The 24,009-nt window shown below is 38.5% G+C and overlaps 4 protein-coding genes across 7 annotated transcripts; all 4 read right to left on the bottom strand.

Annotated features, from left to right (window-relative positions):
- Positions 1-1,775: 1,775 nt before the first annotated feature.
- On the bottom strand, positions 1,776-3,056 carry LOC138130530 (sodium/potassium-transporting ATPase subunit beta-2-like). Its single transcript, XM_069047041.1, has 6 exons — positions 2,873-3,056; positions 2,713-2,820; positions 2,480-2,655; positions 2,326-2,427; positions 2,104-2,272; positions 1,776-2,000 (listed from the first exon to the last, which is right to left on the bottom strand). The coding sequence occupies exons 1-6, from the start codon at positions 2,958-2,960 to the stop codon at positions 1,897-1,899; spliced, it is 747 nt and encodes a 248-aa protein (XP_068903142.1). The 5' UTR covers positions 2,961-3,056; the 3' UTR covers positions 1,776-1,896.
- Positions 3,057-3,645: 589 nt separating this feature from the next.
- Positions 3,646-10,339, bottom strand: LOC138130528 (sodium/potassium-transporting ATPase subunit beta-2-like). Its single transcript, XM_069047038.1, has 7 exons — positions 9,881-10,339; positions 6,492-6,632; positions 6,321-6,440; positions 6,089-6,270; positions 5,942-6,043; positions 5,721-5,889; positions 3,646-5,245 (listed from the first exon to the last, which is right to left on the bottom strand). The coding sequence occupies exons 1-7, from the start codon at positions 10,005-10,007 to the stop codon at positions 5,142-5,144; spliced, it is 945 nt and encodes a 314-aa protein (XP_068903139.1). The 5' UTR covers positions 10,008-10,339; the 3' UTR covers positions 3,646-5,141.
- Positions 10,340-13,563: 3,224 nt separating this feature from the next.
- On the bottom strand, positions 13,564-15,543 carry LOC138130942 (sodium/potassium-transporting ATPase subunit beta-2-like). Of its 3 annotated transcripts, none has more exons than XM_069047663.1 (7): positions 15,395-15,543; positions 15,272-15,340; positions 15,115-15,234; positions 14,846-15,021; positions 14,471-14,572; positions 14,247-14,415; positions 13,564-13,746 (listed from the first exon to the last, which is right to left on the bottom strand). In XM_069047663.1, the coding sequence occupies exons 1-7, from the start codon at positions 15,414-15,416 to the stop codon at positions 13,643-13,645; spliced, it is 762 nt and encodes a 253-aa protein (XP_068903764.1). In that variant the 5' UTR covers positions 15,417-15,543; the 3' UTR covers positions 13,564-13,642. The 3 variants fall into 3 exon arrangements, with proteins under 3 accessions (XP_068903764.1, XP_068903765.1, XP_068903766.1); XM_069047664.1 differs by having other exon boundaries at positions 15,115-15,228; XM_069047665.1 differs by having other exon boundaries at positions 15,115-15,222.
- Positions 15,544-15,698: 155 nt separating this feature from the next.
- LOC138130941 (sodium/potassium-transporting ATPase subunit beta-2-like) lies at positions 15,699-22,111 on the bottom strand. Of its 2 annotated transcripts, none has more exons than XM_069047661.1 (5): positions 21,859-22,111; positions 16,893-17,150; positions 16,553-16,839; positions 16,329-16,500; positions 15,699-16,279 (listed from the first exon to the last, which is right to left on the bottom strand). In XM_069047661.1, the coding sequence occupies exons 1-5, from the start codon at positions 22,046-22,048 to the stop codon at positions 16,176-16,178; spliced, it is 1,011 nt and encodes a 336-aa protein (XP_068903762.1). In that variant the 5' UTR covers positions 22,049-22,111; the 3' UTR covers positions 15,699-16,175. The 2 variants fall into 2 exon arrangements, with proteins under 2 accessions (XP_068903762.1, XP_068903763.1); XM_069047662.1 differs by lacking the exon at positions 21,859-22,111 and adding an exon at positions 19,569-19,877.
- Positions 22,112-24,009: the final 1,898 nt, after the last annotated feature.

Genomic DNA, 24,009 nt, shown 5'->3' with positions numbered 1-24,009 from the left:
GCAACCACTTTCAGTAAATCTAAAGAAATGCAAATACTTAATAATAGTAATACATTAGGATTTTTTAGAGTACCTATTAAATATTTTCAGACACTTTTTGTGGTACGATCGGCGCCATCGAAATGTGAACGAATTTCTGGTGCCATAGAAACGTCTTATGTTTTGGTCTAGACTCTAGATTAAATAAAAAAAATTTCAGTGGCGTACTATATGTATGGGAGATAAGAAAAGATTTCTATTACCTATAACTTTCTTTTACAATTACATATTACAAGTTTCCCAGAGTTTGGCTACAGCCCTCGCTTTTTCCGCATCGGTCAAGTGTCGTGGGATGTATATCGTTTAAAAATAAATTAAATCTGCTGACAAATAATGTTTGTGAAAATATGTCACAAATCTGACACATTAACGCACGCCTATGATTGATGTATCAACACACTAGGAAAATTTGGCGTTCACATTTCGATGGCGCCGATAGTACATACAAGTGATTAATATAAGGTAGGTCAAGGTTATACCCCTACACTCTCGGTTATCACCCAATTTGGGTCCAATCGAAAAATGTCTGGAAATAATTCTTCCCTACCACTAATTAGGTATTTTGAATTAAGTTGACGGGTTTGGATTTCGTTATAAAGGGTCTTATTGAAATGCGTGGACAACCACGAGCTACTGGCTTCATGTAGAACTCGGAAAAATTCTATGTCAAAAATGACATTTATTTTTTGAGCTACAAATTTTTATATTGCTTTTAGTCTTCTACGTTGTCCCGCAAACTCGTAGGTAAAATTTCGGCACATTTAAAAAATACACCCTGTATACACATACAGGATGTCTCAAAATTCGGCAATTCCGAATTCAGAGCGTTGTAGGGGATCACTTCAGTAGTCCAAATATGGAAATTAAAAAAAAATCGGGACTCCCCCCACAAAGATACATTGGTGTGAAGGTGCCTTCTTTGAACTGAATAGTACTTTGTCACTGTGGATATGAAGGCTGCTATGTATTGAACAAAATTAAAGTGCTTATATGTATCTTCTTCAGGAAGAGCTCCACTGGGTCCTTCCCTACCACGCTCTGCATTCGGGATTCGCGAATTTTGAGACACCCTGTATAAAATATGATATATGTACAAGGGTGTATTTTTAAAATGTGCCGAAATTTTACATACGAGGTTGTGGGACAAGCAATTAAAAAAAAATTGTAGCTCAAAAATTAAATGTCATTTTATTTTTTGACAGAATTTTTTAAATATTTTTTCCGAGTTCTACATGAAGCCTAGTAGCTCGTGGTTAAAATTTTGCCGCGTATTTCAGGGACATTCTGTATATATCATACTTATAAAATGTACGTCAGTTTGCTGTATTGGAATTGATATCAAAATATTTGAATTTGAAAATGTCAATTTGACAGTTGAAATTTTGATTTTTCAAGTGCATTCCAGTCAAACAAATAAACAAAAATTACCAAGTGTAGTGTTTTTTTTTTATTGCTCAACCTAATTCAACAGATGATGTTTTTTTTTTTGGCAGACTGTAGGTTAAACGAGACCAAGAGATGACGGTTTCATTGTTTGCAAAACAACAGATGAAGTGCCCCTTCGAGGTAATTCATTTTTGTGATGAATTTATTATTCACAATTTCATTTCTAAAATTTGCAATTTTGTACATTTTCTTCCGTTCCATGTGGACAATCGTTTTCCAAACCCCTTCTTTTCATTCTTTCTTCCACTTCATTGAAGGGAGCCGGGTTCTTGTTTAAAAGAAACAGGAGGTGCGTTGTAAGAAACCAAACATCGTTTTTTATTTGTTATAACTGTATTTTACAAAACAATAAAAGATCATTTCAAGCCACTTAAAAAAAATCGTACGTCTTATTAAATTATTCTTCTCCTTTTATTCGATCAACAGTTCGAAGTTCACCATTGCCTTCTTCTCCTCTCCGTCGTGGTTGATATTTTGAGCCCATGCCTTGCATTCGACGTTGATCACGACGCCACCTACAAACGTCAAATTGCAATGCACTGTTCAGGCGGTACTAAATTCCTCATTCAAACTATTTGCTGTATTTTTAACAAACAAATAGCTTGCGTCATCACTCACGCATGGGTTGTTCGAAATGCACCGCCACCAGTGGACTCAGGTACCCTTCGACACCAGTAAAAGGGAAATACACTCCGTTGAAGCCTCGTCTAGGATAGTAGTTCAAAGGGCCGATGAATTCCTTGTCAGCAGGAGTCACACCGTAGCAGTCCAACCACACCACGTGGTGCTGCAACGCAATAATCAAAAACATTGTTTTAACGGTGCGTTCAAATGTAGTACTCTTCCACGTTTTTCCCCTTCGATTATGGCGGTTCGAATGTGCTCAGGCATACCTCGAGGCACGGTGGTACTGTTGTAATATTTAGGAACCCATCCAGGGATCTAAAACAATTCAAAGGAACATTTCAAATTATAACTTTGTATTTTATTGTACCTTGTTCAATTTGAGAAATACGCACGGACCACCCTCAGTACTACTAAATCCGTAATCGTATTTTGAAGTGCACGGAGCATACTCCGGGGTTATTCTAGAGTCACAGAATCGGCCTTCAGGGGGATGATCCCACGAACAAACTACGGCGTTGTCGTGTCTAGTTTCTTGGGTGTAAGCTAAAAGAAGAAAGAAGAGGAATCTTGACGGTACCGATGCGGACTGCACCAACGTACGTTTTAAGAATGCTTCCAGTTCTTTTTTCCAGTACGACGAAGGCTTCCCGGGATTGTACCAGATCAAGGTACTAGCACGTTCCGCCGGAAGCGGTCTGAATTCCAACGCTGAAACTCACAAAATTAGAAGTTTTGCGAGCGGCTTGTTCGGAGTTATTACTCGGGCGAGTGTTTTTACTCCATCTGCTCTGACAGCAACTGATCCAAGGGACGCAGAACAAGAAACAGACCACCAGCGTAACCTTCATCGAACTTTTTAGTAATTCTTTTGCGGATCGAGGCAGCAATCAACAGAACTGAAACGGATTATCCGAAGATTCGTGAACCAGGCGACCTTCTCTTATCGGTTGGAATTTGTTTGGAGGGATTTTGCTCGTAGATAAATCGAAATGCAGTGCAGTACCAACAAAGATGAACGAAGTTTTTGCACCGTTAATGAGATTTTTTTGGATGATGGCAGGACCACAAGAAATTAATTTTTCTATTTTGCACATATAAGACAGTCAGTATAACACTCAAACGGGTTTCGAAAAGGAGCTCTTTTCGATACGCGTTTCAGGAACATTTACTTAAATTTTTAATGTTGGCAGTGACTCATAGTGAGTTGTTGCTACGTGATCACTGCATTTCACGACACTTTAAATTCAAAACTTACAATTGTTCGTCTATTTACCAGCGTTACCAACCCTTATATTTGCCAAATATAATTTTCCTAGCATTATGTTTTGAACTTTTTTTAAATTTAAGGGGCAAAATAGAAAAGATGTTGTATTATACTCGTTTTATAAGCCATTTTGTCGCACTTGTTTGCTTTATAGCACTCGTCGCTGCGCTCCTCGTGCTCTAAAAAACGTGTGTCTTATAAAACTCGTATAATAAATTACTATTGTGACATGAATGAACAAAGAGGATTTTTGTTACTCAAAGGATCGATTTAAAACCAGTTATCAGTGTTTTTATTGATTTTTTAAAAAATTACATTTAAGCATCAACGAAATTGTTACAATGTGCACACGCATCATAAACAAATGTTAATTCAGATATTTTTTAAATTCAAGCACAACTAAAATGGAACACTCCCTATGTACATAATTATTGATCAACAACCTTCGACAATGACGGTAGTAAACAAATAAATAAATAAACAATTAAATGAAAATGAATGGAGTGTGGAAATTTTTTACTAGTACACGTCGGTAAGTAGCGTTCGCCATTGTGGCCAAATTTCTGACAAAAGCGTAATCGAAGAAGTTTCTCTCTCATCATTTGATGCCTTTTTGTCTCGACTTGACTGCCAACAAGAACTTGCAACACATTGAGGTAATTTTCGGTTAAGCACAATTGCGACATTTTCTTGTCAAGTCACACTTTAATAATCTACAAACAGTTGGTTTACTTGAATTTATTTTATTCACCATATATACAGAGTGTTCGATATCTTTATATACAGTCCAACGGGACACACCGAAGTGTCACTCGTGATGCAGTTTTATGTGGTTTGTGCAGAAATTAGGACAATGAACTCTACACCGATGCCATCTTGCATATCTATGAATAGGGTAGTATTGGCATTAACAGACTGGTCTCAAATACTGTCCTTTATCCCGTTGTGCGTTATCTACTTAAGGCCAATACTAGTTTGCATCATTTAAGGCATGATTTCTATTTAATGCAATCGAATTATTATCATGAACAAAGTTTTATATCTCGAGTATATTAATGCATCTCTAGTTAAGTACTTAGAAATCTGAATCCCTACAGACTACCTAAACTATATATGAAGTACAGATAACATTTAGTATTATTCCCTATTATTATTATTTTTAATAACAATTTTAATTTTTTTTTTGTTTGCTTACGATCTCGTTCTGCAACAGAACTAGCGTCAACAGTGCTCGGGTAACACTCACGAAGATAATAATAATAATGGTAATGATAATAGAAATGGGGGGAAAACGTGGACAATCAAATTATGTACACAACTAGGACTCAGCGATAATATTAGTAATAATGACGATAATTTAAGGATTTTCTCCTATCACAAACATGAAAACGTTCAAAAACATGGCTGTCCGCCGGGTCGACGCTCCGAGCGCCCCCTCGCGGTCGCCGATATCAACAATCAACACGTTGCCGTACACTCTAGCGGAGACCTGTGGAACTTATCGAGTACTGCGGTGGCGCTACCTACATTAGTATTGTGTGGTTGGTCGTGTCTGGATCCGGCCTCTCGACGACGTCACCCAAAAATATCTACTGCTAGCGGAGGGTCAAAAATTCAAATTGCGCTGCTTCTATTTTATTACGTTTTGAACTAATCTTATTAAACTAAACTCTAACTAGACCGTCACTTGTTTTTGTTTGTTGGGATGGTTCGACTCCTTTTTTCGAAATGATGGCAGTTGTTGGGGCCCTCGCGGTCGTGGCTCTTAGTCAATCATCAGCTCGAAATGGACAGAGCCTCGTCTGTCGACGCGGTCGTGGTGGATGTTGCGCGCCCATGCCTTGCACTCGATGTTGATGAGGACGCCGCCTGCAACGAGTCGGACAGTTTGGGGTGAAACAGGAACAGAAGCGGGAGAATGACAAAAAACAACGAAGAAAGAAAAACATAAATGTACGAAGTTTGGAAGGAAAAATACGAACAAGAAATACAAGACCCAGTTGAAGAAAGAGGAAAGAAACAGTGGAAGAGAGGTGAGAAGGACTAGAAAGGATAATCAGGTCAGCTTCAAAGAAAGCATTAGACTGTTACGATGCGGATTAGCTATGGAAAAAAGAAGAAGAGTAAGAAGGAAATTTTTGCAACACAAAACAGAGCAAATCAAAAGAAACAACAAGAGAAGCAAAAAGCTATGCAGAGGGAAAAGAAAGACAAGAGCTAGAAAGGAATATGAAAGAAATTGAAGAAAGCCCCAAGTTGATAATTAGGAGTTTTTTCTTCCAACTTTTAGCCCCTTACGCCCCTGCTGCTCGGCCTCCGGACACGAAACCTTGTCGCTACTCACGTGTGGGTTTTTCGAAGTGCACCGCCACCAACGGACTCACGTAGCCCTTGACGTTGGTGAAGGGGAAGTACTTCTCCTTGAAGCCTCTGTAGGGGTGGTAGTTCACGGGACCGATGTTCTCGACGTCTGCGGGGTTCTCGCCGGCGCAATCCACCCACACGATGCGGTGCTGCAAACCGATCGATCAAATCGAATTGTTAAGAGTGCGCTGTCGGCAGTACCGTTCCTTTGGGTTCCTCCTCGGCAATGATCTTCTTCAGGTACTTGGGCATGTCCTCGGGGATGGTGGCGTTGGTGTAGTAGTCAGGGACCCAGCCGAAAATCTGCAAGTTAGAGGATCAGACGAGCACGACCTCGCGGTACTCTACCTTGTTCAGCTTGAGGAAGATGCAAGGTCCACCCCCTTCGGTGCTGCCGAACCCGTAGCCGAACTGCTTGGTGCAAGGGGCGAACTGCTCCTCGGTCAGCTTGAAATCGCAGAATTTGTTCTCCTCCGGTTTGGTTTTGTCGCAGTTTTGGGCGTTTTCGGGGCGGGGCTCTCTAGTGTACGCTAAAACGATTCGTTTCACTTTTTGCCCAACGCACACCTGGAAACCTTACGTTCTAAGAACTCGTCCAGGTTCTCCGTCCAGGTCATCCTGTTCTTGGGCTCTCTGGTGTCGTACCAGATCAAGGTACTCTCGACGTTGGAGTCGGGAGGCATCGGCCTGAATCCCAGTCCTGCAAAACGAATCGGGGTCACGCGCGGTTCCCGCATCCAAGACCACTCACCTGGATTGCTGCCGATCAGCGAATTGTCCATTTGCCATTTGGGTTTGGTGTCGTCCAAGGTTTGGTAGAAGACTGCCAGCATGGCGGCAAAAAAGCCGACCAGAGCGGCGTAAAAGATGAGATAGAAGAGGAGGATTTTTCCTGAAAGGGACACATAGCGGTTATCATTTATTCAGCGCTATTGATCGACAACTCGCTCTTTTACCTGACCTAGTTCGGACGAATCATCTGATCCGAGATACTCGTACCTTGGAGAATCGATAACGGCGCGACGGAGGATTTTGCCGCGGATTTGATTGATCGCGCTAATGGGTACCAATTAAAACTCATTATTTGCTTGTCAAGTGGCTATTGACCGGAGAATTAGTCGAATTGAATCGTAAATAAAGATGATTGCAACTTTGCACTAATTTGAACAATCAGAGTTTACATTCGTTGAGCAGATCTTTATTTGCAGAGTAATTTGTCGACTGATTTTTTTTGTTAAATAAAGCTTTAACGTTCTGTATTTCCTGTGAATCGTTGTCTCGTGGTGATATGATAAAAAATGTGTAATATGGGGCTATCAGAAAAAATCGATTGAATCTTTGAAGTCGTTGAAATAGTTATTTACATTACATATGCGGTAGGTTACATTTTACAGCGCTAGGTTTTTAGATTAACACACAATGAAATGGCAGAAAGTTATCTATTATACCCATAACTGACACGCTTACGATTTACACCACAAGATAGCGCCATCAGACTTTAGAAGAAAACAATTAATTTCTGTTCATTTTTGAAAACTGAGCGGATTAGTGGTAGCGGTAACTTGTCTTAGTATAAATGGACTTTACTTATGATACGCTAAACATTTTTTTTGGAGGTTCCAGAAAGCTTAAAATTTTCTTGTTATTTTACACACTCCGTGCGGTAAAACGACAGATAGTTTGACTAGTGTGTAAAAACCAGGATACCCTAGCTGTGCAAAATGCGTAAACATGTCATTTATAGTTGAGGACGCCAAAAAATTGCATCTCGATCCAAGACTAAAAAAAAAATAATAACTTGGACCAGTACGAAACGATTGTCTGATTTTTAGAAAAGGTAACAAGTGATTCTAAACCGTTTACACTTTTTCACCAATTCTATCGGGTGTTTATTTAAATTTCCGGTCAAAGTGGCGTGGAGGAGTCGATTGTGGATCACGGATCAGCTGTTTAAATCTTACGTTTTTACAGTAGTGGTGCGTTCACAATCGACTTTCCAACGCCAACTTTGACCGGAATTTAAATGAAATGCGTTCACAATCGACTTTCCAACGCAAACTTTGACCGGAAATTTAAATCACCTGATATAACTAGCAGTGGATTTTAACTCTATTTTCATCCTGGTCTTAACTTTGAAAGATCGCTTGGAAAGTTATAACCAATTTGTGGTTACGATGCTGTCAAGATTTGTCAAGTATCTCCTCAAACCTGGAATGGTTTGGTAAACGGTTTGTGTATTAAAATTTGAGTCAATGGGCGAAGATTTCATTAAAGTTTGACAAGAGATCATTTAGTTGTGAACGAACAATAGATTCATAAATAAGCATAATAATGTTATATTAAAGGGTGGAAAATGTTTTTATTGACTATTCAATATTAATGCTTTAGGTTTTCTATTTAAATATATGTACGGAAAGCTGGGATAAGGTGGACTCACGGGTAAGAACGGAATACTGGATTTATTTTTACATATTAATAAAGCAGCTTCACGAATAACTGTTAACTGTTTCGAAAAAATCCTTCAGAGGTAGGACTTTTATGAGAACATTAAAAGCGATTATGTTAAATAACGATTTTAATAATTAAAAGAGACATTTTAGAAATAGAAAAAAAAAAATATGTAATGATGGTTATAGTGCTCAGTGTCTTCACTGTAATGTGGTGTGTAATGTGATCAGTTTTTAAAATCTTTTTGAATAAATAATTAAAGATTTTCAAAATTATTCTTTGCACTTCTGTTTCAGCTTCGCCACGGGATAAAAATGACCGTTTGTAGCATTTTGTCACTTTGACCTAAATTCTTCTTTTGTTGCTATGCAAACGTCAAAGTTCCGTTACGCCCTATTTTTCACCACAAAAAAGTACATACTCGCTAGTTATGACATTTTCAAATTATAATGCTACCAAAATAATATTCCATACGGTAATCTACAACTCGTGGAGTAACGAGTCATTATACACAGCCGTGGCTAATTAATATCATTACTTAAACAATTTGATAAATACACGTTCAGTAGGTTTTGCTTTAACTGCGGATTTGTAACTCAACAAAATTTTAATCCTTATGCGATGCTTTCCCAAACGTCTTCTGAAACAGGATTTTCTGAAAAGTTGTTACAAACCTCGAGTAGCTCGTCAAGAACAAACGTTTGTGGTCATGTGATATCTTGTTCGGCTACAATTTGATATGTCAAAGGTTTTGTACTAAAAAATCGAACATCTGAGACCCCTCCCCATGCATGAATATTTTTTACGTTGACACAATCTTAGAAAATGTTATGTTTCGAAGCCCCCTCCCCATGCATGAATATTTTTTACGTTGATCTTTGAAGTCACAATCTTAGAAAATGTTATGTTTCGAAGTCGAATGAAGAATTTCCTGCACAAAACTCTTCGACTATTACTAATTTCACTAGTTCCATCTGTCATCTGGACCCAAATAATCAATTCCGGTTCTTGCGTCGCCTAATTCTAATCTCGAAAGATAAGAACTCTGTGAATAACAATTTTAGATGATAATGCAGTTTTGAGGACTATCGATTGTTGTGCGTTGCTATGCCGGTATGTTGCAAAATGGTGGCCTCTCAAAATTAAAATTTGGCTTCATTTTCAGCCAAAATGAAACAGATCACACAGATTTTATCGAACAATTGATCTCTCACGGAAAATATTTGTTGAAACAGTTTTCAACTCTTCGTGCTCGCGATTAGATTCTACATTATGTTTGAAATCGAGCATCGTTTGTTTTTTGGCCAAAACCGGATGCTCTTCGTATCGCTCTTTCTACCACAACTTGATAATCTCGAAGCGGTGATTGTTCCATAACGCGTCGAACCTGACCTTACCGACTGTGAATGGGCGTCAACCCTTCACTCGAGCGGCGACAAAATTTGCGACTGCTAATTAATTAAAAATGTCTAATTAGAAGATGGGAGTTGTGGCGGCGGCGAGGAGAACCGGGCGTCACCTTCGAACAGGCGTCGATAGACGCCATGACGCTCGCAAGATCCTTCGAAATCTCGCATTCCAAAAAATGTTGCCTAAATGGTAATGGTGGTGGAGAAAATAAAGCGAGAGCAGGTGTCGCTCGATAATCACCGCGACGGTTACATCATCGGGGTGGAAACCTGAAGGACTCACCCCAGCTGGATCCGGTCCTGCCCAGGAACTGGCTGGTCTCCGGGTTCCACAGGAATTGCTTGAAACCTTCCCATTTTCCCAGCTTTGGGGGCCTGGTGTAGAACTGATCGGCCTTTTTGTCCGCCATCAGGAAACTCACTCGGCACTCTTTCGATGGAGTCTAAAGCGCGACGTTCCCGGGGTCGGTCTTTGATTATTGTGTTGCGCAAACGGGACGTCGCGGATGCAGCGCCATCTCTAACGAAGGAGTATTGATTCAGGTACGGCCGAAGGACGAGCTTCAATTATTCAAGGAGAAATGGAACGGCGAAGGATGAGGACGTTGCGTTCGCGAATTAAAAACAAATTGAACGGGATTCGTTAAAGTAGTCGTTTGAAGGAGAGGAATTATCTTGACGAGAACCTTTTGTGAAGATATTTCGCGATTGTCGACAGGGAATGTACTTACTTTCAACGTAATATGATATTTTTCCAATTGGGAAAATCTTCTAGAAATCCCAATAATACAACTGTCATTTTTTGATTAGTTGGACGTCACGATATGTCCAGTGGCGTAGCATTCAGACCGCACTCCTTACTTCGATTATTTATTTCAGCAAAGTGATGAACAAGTTTCAACAAAGTGACATGAACCATTTGAAATGATAACAAATTACTTTTTTAACAGAAAATCTTGAATATACCGGGTATTTTAGTTGAATCAGAAAAAACTTGCTTTGATTAGATTTCGTCCTGGTTTCCTTTAAAACTGCATCATCAGCCAAAATTTCTTCCGGAAAAAGTTTGGAACAATATTTTTTGTAACGAATAAGTCAAAAATATTTAAAAATAGAATTAAAAATAATTTAACGTTAGTAACTTTTTTACTGTTGGGTAGTACTTTCCACAACGATTTACAATTATTTAAATTTAAAGCGTCGGTGTTGCCGGTTTATTCTTGGTCCGTGATTTTTCTGTACTTTTTCCGACGAAACGCCCATTTTGTTTAAAGTGAATTGACGTTTCCGTCTGTCTTACGTCATTTAATACCAACCTTATCAAGCAATTTGCCCTAGATTCTGTTGCAAAGTAAAAAACACCGGCGTGCGTGAAAGATATTTTTTTTGTCCTGAGAGTCCTTTCTACTCAGTTTCCTGCTTTTCATTGCTTTTTCTACCCCTTCTGCCCATGTTCTTCGAGATCGGCTTTTTCTTCCTCTCCTGTTCCCAAATCCAGCTCTTCTTTGGCCATCTGTTTTCTTCCATTCTACTCAAGTGGCCATACCGTATAAACCTTTTCTCGTCTGCTCTGTCTATTATGTGATTCTCTACATTAATTATTTATTTTACGTTATGCTGGCATTTATCGGAAAAATAATACATGTAAATGTGTTTTTTTACACTAAATTAAAGTGACGTATGAACATTTTAATTTTAAAGTAACTGTAAAAAGAGTAAATTAATCGTGCGTACTACCGCACTCCCCCAGAACTTTACAGCATCCGTCGGTAAATCGCAGCTACCTTAAGCTAAATTGAAGGGTAAAGGTGTGTTTTACAGTTAGGGAAGCTGAAATAGTAATTTAAAATCGGTCAATCGACACACAGAAAATATTTAAAAACAACAGTATCACGAGGAAAAAGTGCATTTTAAAGTTTATTCAGCAAATGGCGACCTCATTGGCAACATAACTAAAATAATGTTATCATGGTTTAATAATTCTTGTTCGATAACAAAAAAGAAGTCAAGGACATTTTATTTTAAAAATATTTTAGTGTTGTAACGTGGCTTTGTTAGTTAATGTTGGACAATGGATCACGTTAAAGGAAAACAAAGACCGGTTAACCCGGAAGAAACAACTAATTTCCTCTTAAAATTTCTATTCCTGTAAGTGGTCTTTTTTTTAATTGCAACTACAAAAGTTTTCTTAAAACCTAGCCACATGAGAAATATCTTCAGAAGAGGGGTAAAAAATGAAGCAGACATTTACGAAGTGCTTCCATCTTTCAAGTCTCAAATGTTGGGAGATAAACTAGAAACAAATTGGAATGGGCAGAGGTTTCAAGATGATCCATCAGTGTTTAAAATTTTATGGAATCATTTCCGAAAACAATATTTGCTGCTCGCAATTACTCAAGTCCAATAACAATAACAATAACGTTGTAATTTTAGAAATATTGTTACAAATTAATGATCTTCATCGTTTGCAGAATTCTTCGACCAAAGATTGTAAGGAATTTTATATCGTATTTTACCAACAACCACAACAAAATTTTCGTTTCCCGATTTTTTTGCAACCAACTGTACCTATTCGTCTTCACAAAACTCAATCAAGTAGTTTTTATAATATCTCACAGATGTGGTATTTGTTCTTTCCGTCTTATCTAAAGAATTTGACGTTGCCTTGTTTCAGAAATGTCCAGGAAAACTATTACTGTTTAGTTAGTGGTTATGGTAATATTAATTTGTTCGTTCAAAAATCTTATGTTTTTTATTGAACATCTTTTTATAATATGATATTCTTATTTATATGAACATAAATATCACAGGGGATCGTGGAAAAACAGATTCCTGCTTCGGTAGGAAAGCTCAAAAACTTTCCGAATGTTTGTCACTGATTTCTATTATGATAAAGTTTAAGTGCAGTACATGTTTGTTGAATTTTATTTTCAACAGAGTATTAACAAATAAATTATTAACATTATTATTATTATTATCATTATTATTACTGCTTTACAACTAAGTTGTAATAACTCTATTGTACTTCCACCTTATTTAAAATGTTTCATAGAAAACTGATAATTAACTTATTTTTTCTCTTATTTCTAAGAGATAATCTTTTTTTTCTTCTTGAATTACATAGTTATTTTTGTATTAAGTGTGCAAAATGAGTGCTTTTTCGAATGCGCCAACAAAACACGAATTTTACCACGAAATACAAACACTATTTTTTCTACAACCGTCAAAAAAAGAATTTGATTTTTGAAGGCAAATTAGATGAAGAAAATCAAAGTATCAAGTATTGTGACAAGTCACTGTAACTTAGGAAACGCGCAAATGAATATTACATTTTTCACATGTGAAAAAAAATCGTTTTTTTAACACATGAAAAAATGAGAAACTTTGCGACTTGATAACGATGCAAAAATGTCACGTTTTTTTGACGGTTGTAGAAATAGTTATTTATTTAAGGAGTTCGTGTGTAAATTGGACTTTTTTTGGCATGAGTGGGTTAGTTTAAAACGCGAGTGAAACGAGTGAAAAATCCCGTTTTTGAGATCTGGGAAGATTTTTTTTTGAAAACTAGTCAACTGTTTTAATAGTTATTTATTTAACTTGCTTTGTGTTTTGGAATTTTTAAAATCAATTTTCACTCACTTAGCGTTAAGCTAGTGACGTGTACGGTTGGCTTCAAAAAAAAAAACGGGAACTGTCAGAAAAAGTTCTGTCAGATTTTATTAAATTTTTATAGTTTGAAACGGCTTTTTAGAATTTAGGTTAAAAAACCGCACTTATGTGTCAGAAATACTACCGTCAAACAGACACAAATTGACATAAATTGACAAATTAAATTTCCAATTCACATTAGGTCAAATTTCATTTTCCGTTTTTTTTTAAGCCAACTGTAACTTTTGTTTGAAATGTCTTATTTTTAAACTTGCACAAGTAACGCCGAGGAAACGAAACCAGGTAGAGAAAAAGGAGTTAAAAACGCAAATATCGTTTTTATTTTTCAGAACTTCACTTTTACAAAAAACGGATAAAAAAGTTTTGAATGTTCTGTTCAATCGACCCACAGCTCGAACTTCACCATTCCCACTTTTTCCTCTCCACCGTGGACGATATTTTTAGCCCATGCCTTGCATTCCACCTTGATCAGGACGCCACCTGCAAACGTCAAATTGTAGTGCCTTACTTGGTGTTTCTGGTTCAAAACAAATCACTTCAAACTATTTTTCAACGCTCATTCTGAACCAGCTATATTCTAATTCACAGAATTCTAACCGGTCTGTTCAAAAGTGTAGTTTGAGTGATCCCCGCAGAGCGCTAGTGTACGGGCGCTTTTTGGGGATATTATTCACGTTCAGTTTTTGTCACCGAGCATTTTTCTTGTTCAAATGACATTTTGAATTTGAAGTTAAAAAACGATTTGTTTTTTGCTGCTTTTAAATGAAATTCTTGAATATTTTCCTTATCGTTCGTTGTATTTGTGTTTAGTGTTGTTATATTCCGCATTGATTATTACCGGGCGTGAAGCGCCTGTTTTGTGGCGCGCTCATCCGCGGAAATTGGCTCTTTCTCCGAAACATTTTCATAATGTAATGAAATAAACAAGCCGGTTATAATACGTGTCGTGTCCTGAAAAAACAAATAATCGGTATCATTACGTGTCGGTTTTTTGAAATGCACCGCCACCAACGGACTCAAGTACCCTTCAATACCAGTAAAAGGGAAATATACCCCGCGGAACCCTGGTAGGGGAAAATAGACCATGGGACCGACGTTTTCCCGGTCAGGAGGAGTCTCACCGTGGCATTCCACCCAAACTACATCGGGCTGCAACACACATTTAACGTAAGTATCTGTAATACCACTCGCATTTAGTATGTACCATTGGGTGTTGTTCCCGTTCGATTATGTCCGTTCGAAGGTTCTCAGGCATATCCTGAGGCACGGTGGTACTATTGTAGCATTGAGGAACCCATCCAGAGATCTAAAAAAATTCACACCAGCGTAAACATCTGTAGTTTGTCCAGCGAGAGATTGGTTGACATAAATATTATCACTAAATTTTATGTAGAGAAAGTAGTAGGTACTTAGCGCACGTAAAATTTGAAATATATCCTTCAAGTAGTAACATTTTTGCCCTGAAATTATGCTGTAATTAATGTATTCTATTGCATTTTGTAGTGTTGAGTTAATTAAATAAAATTTTAAATCTCCCAATCTCTCGCTGGACGAAGTTTAACTGTGCAATTTATTCTACTTGGCTCGGTTTGAGAAAGACGCACGGACCACCACTAGAACTACCAAATCCGTATTGATATTCTGCAGTACACGGCGGAGCTATGGTTTTGATGTCGAAGTGACAAAATTGATTCTTCCTTGGTGGGTCTCTGCCGCAAGCTACGGCGTTTTCAAGTTGGTTGTTTTGGGTGTAGGCTGAAAAACAACAAAACTGTATCGCAACGGTGATACCTCAATGTATCGCAACGGTAGTACCTCAAGTACCACGCGCACATTGTGGCAACCTACGTTTCAAAAACTTGTCTAGTTCTTGTTTCCAATAGGACGACGCGTTGCCGGCTTTATACCTGATCAAGGTACCACCATCTTCCTGTGGAAGCGGCCTAAATTCCAACTCTGAAACTGACACTATTACAATTTTTTAAATAGGCGCATTTGGACTCACTAAAGCTGGAATTTTTGCCGCAACTGATCCACGGGGCGTACAAGAACAGGCAGATTAAGATTAGTTGCGCTGCAAGGACAGAAATTCATTTGGGTCGTCTGAATAAGAAAAATGGTACTGTACCTTGCATACCGATATTACGCATAGTACTTTTTAATAATTCGTTTGCTCTTTCTTGCTTATTTGAAGCTTCAACGAGTCAACAGTTTAGAAGTGAAATAATCTACGATCGGGTTCGCATGAACCAAGACGACCTGTTCTTATCGCATGAAAGTTATCTGGAGTGATGTTTTTGTCAAATAACAAAAAAGTAGGAGTAGGAGTACCAATTAGCAAGTTCATGTTTTTCTTTGACGCAGATTGTTCACAAAATTGTTTCTTTTGATTTCGGTGGTATTTCTGTGTAGGAAATGCAATAAAGCTGGCATAATAAATAATAAATCTTTATTTAAAACACTGAATAATAACAAAATAAACAAGATACATCTGTCAGTTGTACACATCGCATCCGAAAGAAATAGACATGTCAGCATTATCCTTGTTATTATTAATTAAAACTACGAACACAATTAAAATTTCAATAAAAATTACGATTATAGTTGCCGAGTAAAACCCATGAGATTCTTTGGCAAGTCTGCGATCCTCACGTGCTGCCAACTACCAACAAAAAAATAAACTATGGGTCCATTTCAAATGGAACGATTTGTTTCGTATAATACTTAGAAGCTCGTCAAGACTCGACTATGTCATGATGGCACGACGCCTCGAGTCGACGGTTTCGAACGACCTCGCCGAGAAGACATTTTGGTTTTGGAGGAGGAGTTTGAACCATCGTCTCGAGCGGCGCGCCGAATAAAGAACAAAATAAAATAAACTTGAATATTTCTTAAATAAGGCACTCGATTTAGTCGATCAAGAGTTCGAAATGGACCGAACCCATCCTGTCCGCTCGATTGTAGCGTATGTTCTTCGCCCAAGCTCGACATTCGATGTTGATGACGATTCCGGCTGGAACAGAAAGATCAGGAACGAGCGAGGGGGTGAAAGAGACACTCACAGACTGGCCTCATGAACCTGACCGCCACGAGGGGGCTCAGATAGCCCTCCGAGTTTCGGAACGGGAAGTAGTACCCGGGGAAGCCCTGGACCGAGGGGTAGAACTTGATGGGGCCGAGGTACTCCACGTCGGCGGGGTTCTCCCCCTCGCACGACACCCAAATGTTCTTCCGCTAAAATTACAAAACAATTAGTTGCGTTCGCGTCCGGGAAAACTGGGAGTACCTCTTCCGGTCTGGTGATGTTGCGGATGTGCTCCTTGAGGTTCTTGGGCATGTCCGCCGGAAGATCGTTGGGGTCGTCGTAGTAGTCGGGCGTCCAGCCGTAGATCTTGTTCAGCTTGAGGAATATGCAGGGCGAGCTCCTGTAGTAGTTGAAGAACTGGTCCCTGCTGCAGTCGCCCCAGTCCTTCACGTCGACCTCGCACACTTCCGTCGGGCTGGCCAGCTCCGTGTACGAGCAGGTCTTGAGGTAGGCGTTGCCCTTCTCGATCTTACCAGGCGTGTAGTACTCTGGAACGGAAAGAGTGAACGGGGCAGCGGAGGGAGGACGGAAGGCAACTCACTGTCCAGAAATTCCATTATGTTGTCGTACCAGTTCAGATAGTTGGCTTTGTTGGTGCCTTCCAACCAGATCAGCGTGCTCTCTTCGTTGTTCTTGGGCATGGGGCGGAAGCCCAGGCCGGGGTTCGTGCCTATGATGGAGCTCTCCTGTTGCCATTTAGGGATGCGGGGGTCGAGGGTCTGCAGGAAGACCCACATGCAGATGGCGACGAGGGCGGCGAGCATGCCGTAGAAAACCAAGTAGAAGAGGCCGATTTTGGCTGCAATTTTTTACCAATTAATTCGTAATTTGGTACTAATTCGTTATTATTTTCTCTTTCCATGACAAAACTAACAAAAACTACAACTTATTCCAAAAATATCAAAATGCGAATTTTGCGTTGAAACTTCGTGAGGCTAAGAAACAATTGTTAACCCGATACAAATTAATTCTCAAACTAGGGGCGCAACCCCACGGGAGTGGTAGATCGTTTCCAATTTATTATCTGCGTCTGGACGATGACTCATCGATAGTAATTCTTATTAACGTTGCGACGCTTCACCTCTGCACCAACCAGCTCGTGCCGCACATAATTTGCACAAGTGTCATCGTGTTTGCGGCACACAAAATTCTTCCTAAACTTACTCACCCGCGATCCATCGAAGATAAAGTAACCTAAACCTCATGTTACTGAGTATTCTTATTGATAAAAAGCGTTCTGTAATGGTTACTCACGAAGTTCCAATATGAATACGTGAGACATAGATAATGAAGGATTACCGGAAAGTCTGTTGCAATCTGCACAAAAGAATTTTTGTGCTGATGTAAAAAAGGGGGTCGAAGCAGAACCGGAAATTCAAGTGAAACTTGACTGATTTTTGCAGATGTGTGTTTTTTGTGTTTTTCGCAACGTCACAAAGTACAATGTAAAGGGGGGAATGACACAAAATTTTAAAAATATCGAGCGTTCAAAAAATTTGTGGTCAAGCAAGTCGTTGGTTAGTTGTAAAAGAAACTGATTTTTTTTGCAAAAGAAATCATTCACACCGCTGGTTGTTAGCTAAATAAATGAAGTTTGACATCTGCGGTTTGACAGTTGGCAAAGCTACGCCATATTAACGGAAACAAAAGCAAGCCCTAGGCCAAATGACCAGAATTGTTTTTGAACGCTCTTTATTATGTTTCTTTTCTACGTCGCACTTGTAGGAAACTTATCAAGTTCTTTCTTATACAGTTAAAAAATATTTTCTTCTATGAAAAAAAAGTTTTCACACATAATGAAAGTATTTTTTTAATTCGCAAAATACACTCTTAATTTGACAAGTACAAGACGGCCACAAATAAAAAATACTTTGGGCCAACATCAACAAAATCGTTTCACGTCTAGTTTGACACTCTGACACAACATGTATACAAAGTGATCAAAAAGAAAACAAATCAGAGCGGGCGTTGCAAATTATCGGTCATGTCGTAGCGGAATCCTACATAATGTAAATGCATGGGCGTCCTCTACGATGGGCGTAGACAACATCCATAAATGAGGTCAGAAGACCAATTATTTTCAAATAAGAGCACGAGACGAAGTCGAGGGTTTTTATTTGATAATATGTACCTAATTGGTCTTCTGACCGAATAATTTATGGATGTTTGAGTTCATTAGCAAAAAAATTGCCGATATTAAAATTTTGCACGAGGGGTATACGGCTGATTACTTCCTGAATAGAATGAAAACAAACGCATTATTTCCAATCCTTTTTATTCAAAATAATTAAAAAAAAAACAGGTACCGATATTTTTTATCAGATTATTGCACAGTACGCATTTTAGAGACATTTAATCGGGTTATTTTTTGTTTTCTCGTTTTGATTGGTCAATATTTGTCACGTAATTGGTTGCTAGACACATGAAGGAAATAATCATTATTATCTGATAATTGAGAGAATTTATAAAATAAAAAAGACCAACATTTTACATTCGTAAGAATGGATAATTTACCAGCTTTACTACTAAACGCGACGCCACTGTTTTTTTTTTTTTTAATTAATAAAAGACACTTTGACAACGGAAATTGAAAACAATCTAAAATGATGTATTTTGTCCAGATACATTATACAAAATTTTTAATGTTTTTTCGGGGCTCTCAAAATGTTATTATTGAAAAAATTCTATAGCCTGGAATCAGATTTATCGTATTTTTCCAAAAATTATTTTATTTTTGGACAAAATTGTGTAATTAGTCCATATTACTCGTAGCACCGAGATGGGAATTAGAACAACAATCGAAGCTTTTCTTCGGGAATGTTGAACTTTTGCGACAAAACACGCCTTAATTCGTTGTATTACTCATTAAGTCATTACTCACACTCCGCGTTCTTTATTTTTCAACAGTTGAAAATCCCGAAAAACCATTAGATTTTCTCCGGCCCCAGCAAACAACACACTAAAAACTCCCAACCGGTGCGTGTTCGCCAACTTAACGGTTTCCACAATTCAAATAATAATTAACGCGTAATTTTCGAGATATTTAAAAACATGACCCACGATATTTAATTTAATTTAATCTTGATAAGTTAGACCCCGTCGTGCAACGGTTTAATTGTCACGATTGGATTAATTTCTGCCCCAGGGGTCAACCTCCGACGCACCATCAGAACGCGACAGCGTGGACATTGTAAACAAACTTTCTTTCCCAACGCACCCCAGCTCGTCGGCGACCTCCCCATGTAGGTGCCTTTCTCTTTGTCGTGCAGCTTCCTCGTGTAGAACTCCACGGACGAACGGGGGTACTGCTTGCCGGACGTCATCTCCACCGAAAGTACAAAACACACGCACAAAAATAAGGAAAACAGTCTCGGCCACCAAAACACCACACCTTACACGCCAACCATCCCTACCACGAACACTGGACGCTGGTAGCGGTGTCCGTAGGTGCAAGCCAACCCATTCAGGTGAGGTCGGCAAACTTCGACTCGGATGGTTTCTTGCGGTACGACCGTCGGTGGTGGGCAACAGGAACAATGACATGCTGGTTTGGTTGCCTGTTAGTGCGCGGTATTTGTTTGTATTGTGGGTGAAGGAGGACGCAGACGCGAGCTCGAGCAGCAATAAGTTTGAAAGGGTAGCAAATTAAAGGGACGGCATTGTGATTGATTTATGTGGACTCATAATAAAATTTATTTTTGCGTTTCCATTTGGAAAAATCCTAGAATTATGTCTTCCTCTTCAATGATCATAAAGCAATAAATACCGTGGACGTATTTATATTTTGGGGAAAACCCAAAGTGTGGCTGTATAATTTTATTGTGTCGAACTATGTCAAGCTGTCAAATCAGATGTCAATAGTCAAATGTAAAGTTATTAAATTTTAGCGTCAGTTATGAGTTCCACGTCTTAGTTGTCTGTCTTCAGTTTTTCTGTATTCTAATTACTTTTCACTTTACAACTGTCATTAATGGACTTACATAACCTCTGTTTTTCTATTTGGTACCACAATATGCGCCAGAGCGGCAAAAATCAAATATTTTCGAATTCCACAAGACTTTTTAAAGACACTTTGGATATTACATAAAAAAGGGAGTTAGCCAAAAGTGAAAGATTTGAAAAAAAAAACAAAAAAACAAAACAGATTGTTTTGAAAACTAAGATTCCAGTTGGGGATTAAATTTCGAAACAAGGTAAAGTCAGGTGGACTCAGTTCGACAACATAACAAGAGTAATTGAATAATTGACGATTTGGAAACATTTATTGATTGTACCTATTGGCCTTACAAACCTTGACTTCGTTTCATTCATAAATAAATATAAAGAGAAAAATAGAGATCCACACCTGATTTGTAGTTTGCGAACAGCTCTACAAGTTGCCAACCAGTTTAAAAAACATTAAAAAATTTTAAACACTAAAATAAGTTTTCCACTAAGTTAGCTATCTGCGACGTGCCACAAACGACATTTTGACAATTGTATTATTATTGTTTATTTACTGAATCAAATCTAGTTTAGATATCTACAATAATAGTAATGCTGACTGATGATGTTAGTTGATATCTACCTATAAGTTTATTGAACTTTTTGTATTCATAGCCTTAAAATAGGTACCTATTTCCCGGTTATCCTCGAAATGCGTGAAAACGTGTTTCCCGCACCCCGATGTTTTTTACTTTGCAACAGAAACTAGGGCAAAGGTTGGTATTAAATGACGTAAGACACACGGAAACGTGAATTCACTTTAAATAAAATTATAGCAGAAACAGAAAAAAATATGGATCAAGAATAATTTAGCCATCAGTGCTGAAAGTCCTACCAAACCAATAGTAAAAAAAATACTAATGTTAAATTATTTAGGTTTTTAATTTTATTTTTAAATATTTTTCAATTAGGTACAAAAAATAATATACCTAACTTTGTCGGGAAGAAATTTCCCGCGTGAGCACTTTGCTGTTGGTGCGAACGCGGGAAATTTATCTTCCCGCATACGTTCTGTAGGTGATTATCAATTTTTGAAATCATAACGAGCCCAGTTGACCATCGCGTTTGGTGCATGCTGGAATAAAAACGGTTGAAATGAAAAAATCTGATGTCACTTCCGGCCCTTTGTATCGTCACAATAAACCCAGTCGTGAATCGAGATTCACAATACTGGGACAACCCCACCGGGACAATTTTAATTTCAATCAAACGAAAAAAGCGTGCCCGTTCAAGAACAATTAACCCGAGGGCTTCCGTTCGCGGTTTATTAAAACCCTCGATTGAAACCACACGAAACCGGCCGTCTTCATGTGTCATTCAATTAGTACCTATTTAGTAGCTTAAGTAGAACGATTTAGCCACAGTCCTAGACAGTTTAAAAAACGAGCAATTTTGTAATAAATATTAAGAGCATGCATATTACTTGACATCCTATTTAAACGATCGTCCCAATTTTTACATGACCACCCTCGTGATTCACTCGAACAAAACTAAAAAAAACAAAAATGCTCCGAAGTACTCACACCAACTGGCCGCCGTTCTTCCGAAGATCTTCTTCGTCTCGGGGTCGTAGAGGAACCTCTGGCATTTCTGCCTCCTGGTCAGCTTCAGGTCTTCAAGCTTGACGAAGTACTGGGTCTGGATGTTGAGCAGCTCGTCTTGCTTGCTGAGGGACCTCGTCGGCACCTTCTTGAGACTGTTGGAGGACGGCATCTTCGACGGTGCTGGTTGTGTGAAGAGCAGATCGCGACTGGTCGAGGGCACATCGAGATGGACCGTAGGAGGGCCCGGATATTAGCGATTTCGTACGTGAATAAATACATCCTCGACAGTAGTACCAAACAGACGGGTCGCGTGTACCACGGGGATCACGTGGCCGCGGCCCTCGTGACGTGACGACGTCGTGGCGAAAACGCCGAAACGTGGTCCATTCGATTGGGTCCTCGTCGAGGTTGCTCCGGGAGTTGTGGCGGCTTGATTGAAATTGCCAAGCCTTGGAACGGTCATAAATTTTAATCGCGGGCTTCCTTCGAAAGTTTCCACGAAGGCTGCTTCGAAAATTGACCGCGGCGAGTTAGAGATGGTGCGAATGTAATGGAGATAGAGAAAATATGCGAGCAATATTGGTGTGATATAAAATAGAAATGAGATGAAATATAAGACTACATAGAACAAAATTATATTTTTGCACGACCTGTATATAATGAGCAACTTTACTCCCTGATTGTATGGAGTAAACCGGGTCTTTTTCCCCTTGGACAAAAAACCCAAGCCAATTCAACCTTTTATGATACATTTATTTATTTCGAATTAATTTGTTTTTTTACTCGAGGTGCAGTTTGTAGCCCGAGGGTCCTACAAAGCACGGTAACTATTCCCGAGGTGCAAATACTATTATTTGCACGATCCAAAAATTTTAATTGAAAAAAGCCGAAAGTTTAAAAATATTTTTAACTGTCAACATGACACTTAAATTTAGCTTGACAGTTAGTGATAATTTACAAATTTTCGGCTTTTTTCTATTAAAACAGGTGAGTCGTCCAAAAAATAGTATATGGACCTCGGGAGTGAATGATTTTTACCCTCAGTGCTTTGTAGAACCCTCGGGCTGCAAACTGCACCTCGCGTAAAAATCATCCACTTCACTCCCTCGGTGCATAATAAACTATTATTATAAAATAAACTAAACTGAAATATGTAGTTATTTGTATATCAAGGCCGCGAAGTCGTTCTTTAACGTACCGAAGGATTTCGCGGCGAAGGTGTAGGTACACTACTTTTTTTGTGCAATCGAAAATTTGTAATTATAAAATGAACAAGTAAAATTTACTTGACGGTCTATAAATATAAAGTCGGCTTATATGTCGGCATGTCGCTATAAAAATGACATAAATAAAACAATGGCGCAAGCACGTATCGACTATTCCACGTCCTTTACGATATTTATGTGCAAAGGATCTGAACAACCTTAATACTTTTAATATTAACATACTTGACTAGCAGATTTGAGAAATATACTAATATGCTAATCACGATGTGATTTCAGGGAGTAACGACAAATTGGTTCCGAGTATACACATCGTGATGTAGTGAGCTCGCCACGCGCTTATTCACGTCCCCTCTTACGTTTTCTTTCGTGGCAATTTTTTATGTTCAGAAGTAGTTTGTTTCTTAATCTTATTTTACTTATGTCGAGATTCCTTTTTAACAACTAAGTCCAAAGTGCAATTACCTATTCGGATTGTTCTAATTTCTTAATTTATTCTAATTCTAAATTCACACTGTCAGTTTAGGTAGATAAAGACGAAGACCGATATCATGACCAGCAACTAGCATTAGTAGATTTGTTGGTACTTTTCCTAAAAGGAAATTTTTCTCCAGGACGTGACGGTAACAATCCACTCTGATTCATTTGTATTGTTGATAACATGTAAATTATGAAAATTAAGAATCGTGGCTTGGAAGATTACTCATACATTGAATCAATTACACTATCTGCGATTGCAATCCAAATGATCAAAATTTTCGCAAAAGAAGACAAAGCAAATGGTTGTGATGTCGAGGAAAGATAGAAATTTGTTTAAGAAAACATTAAAAATGGTCTTGATACAGTGTGTGAAGGAATTAAAAAATATAACCTCTTTTCATTTTCCCCTAAATCAAACATCAAAATT

This window comes from Tenebrio molitor, chromosome 5 (genome assembly GCF_963966145.1).
Source record: "Tenebrio molitor chromosome 5, icTenMoli1.1, whole genome shotgun sequence".
NCBI classification, from domain to species: Eukaryota; Metazoa; Arthropoda; class Insecta; order Coleoptera; family Tenebrionidae; genus Tenebrio; species Tenebrio molitor.
This window is presented reverse-complemented; position numbering and strand designations above follow the sequence as displayed.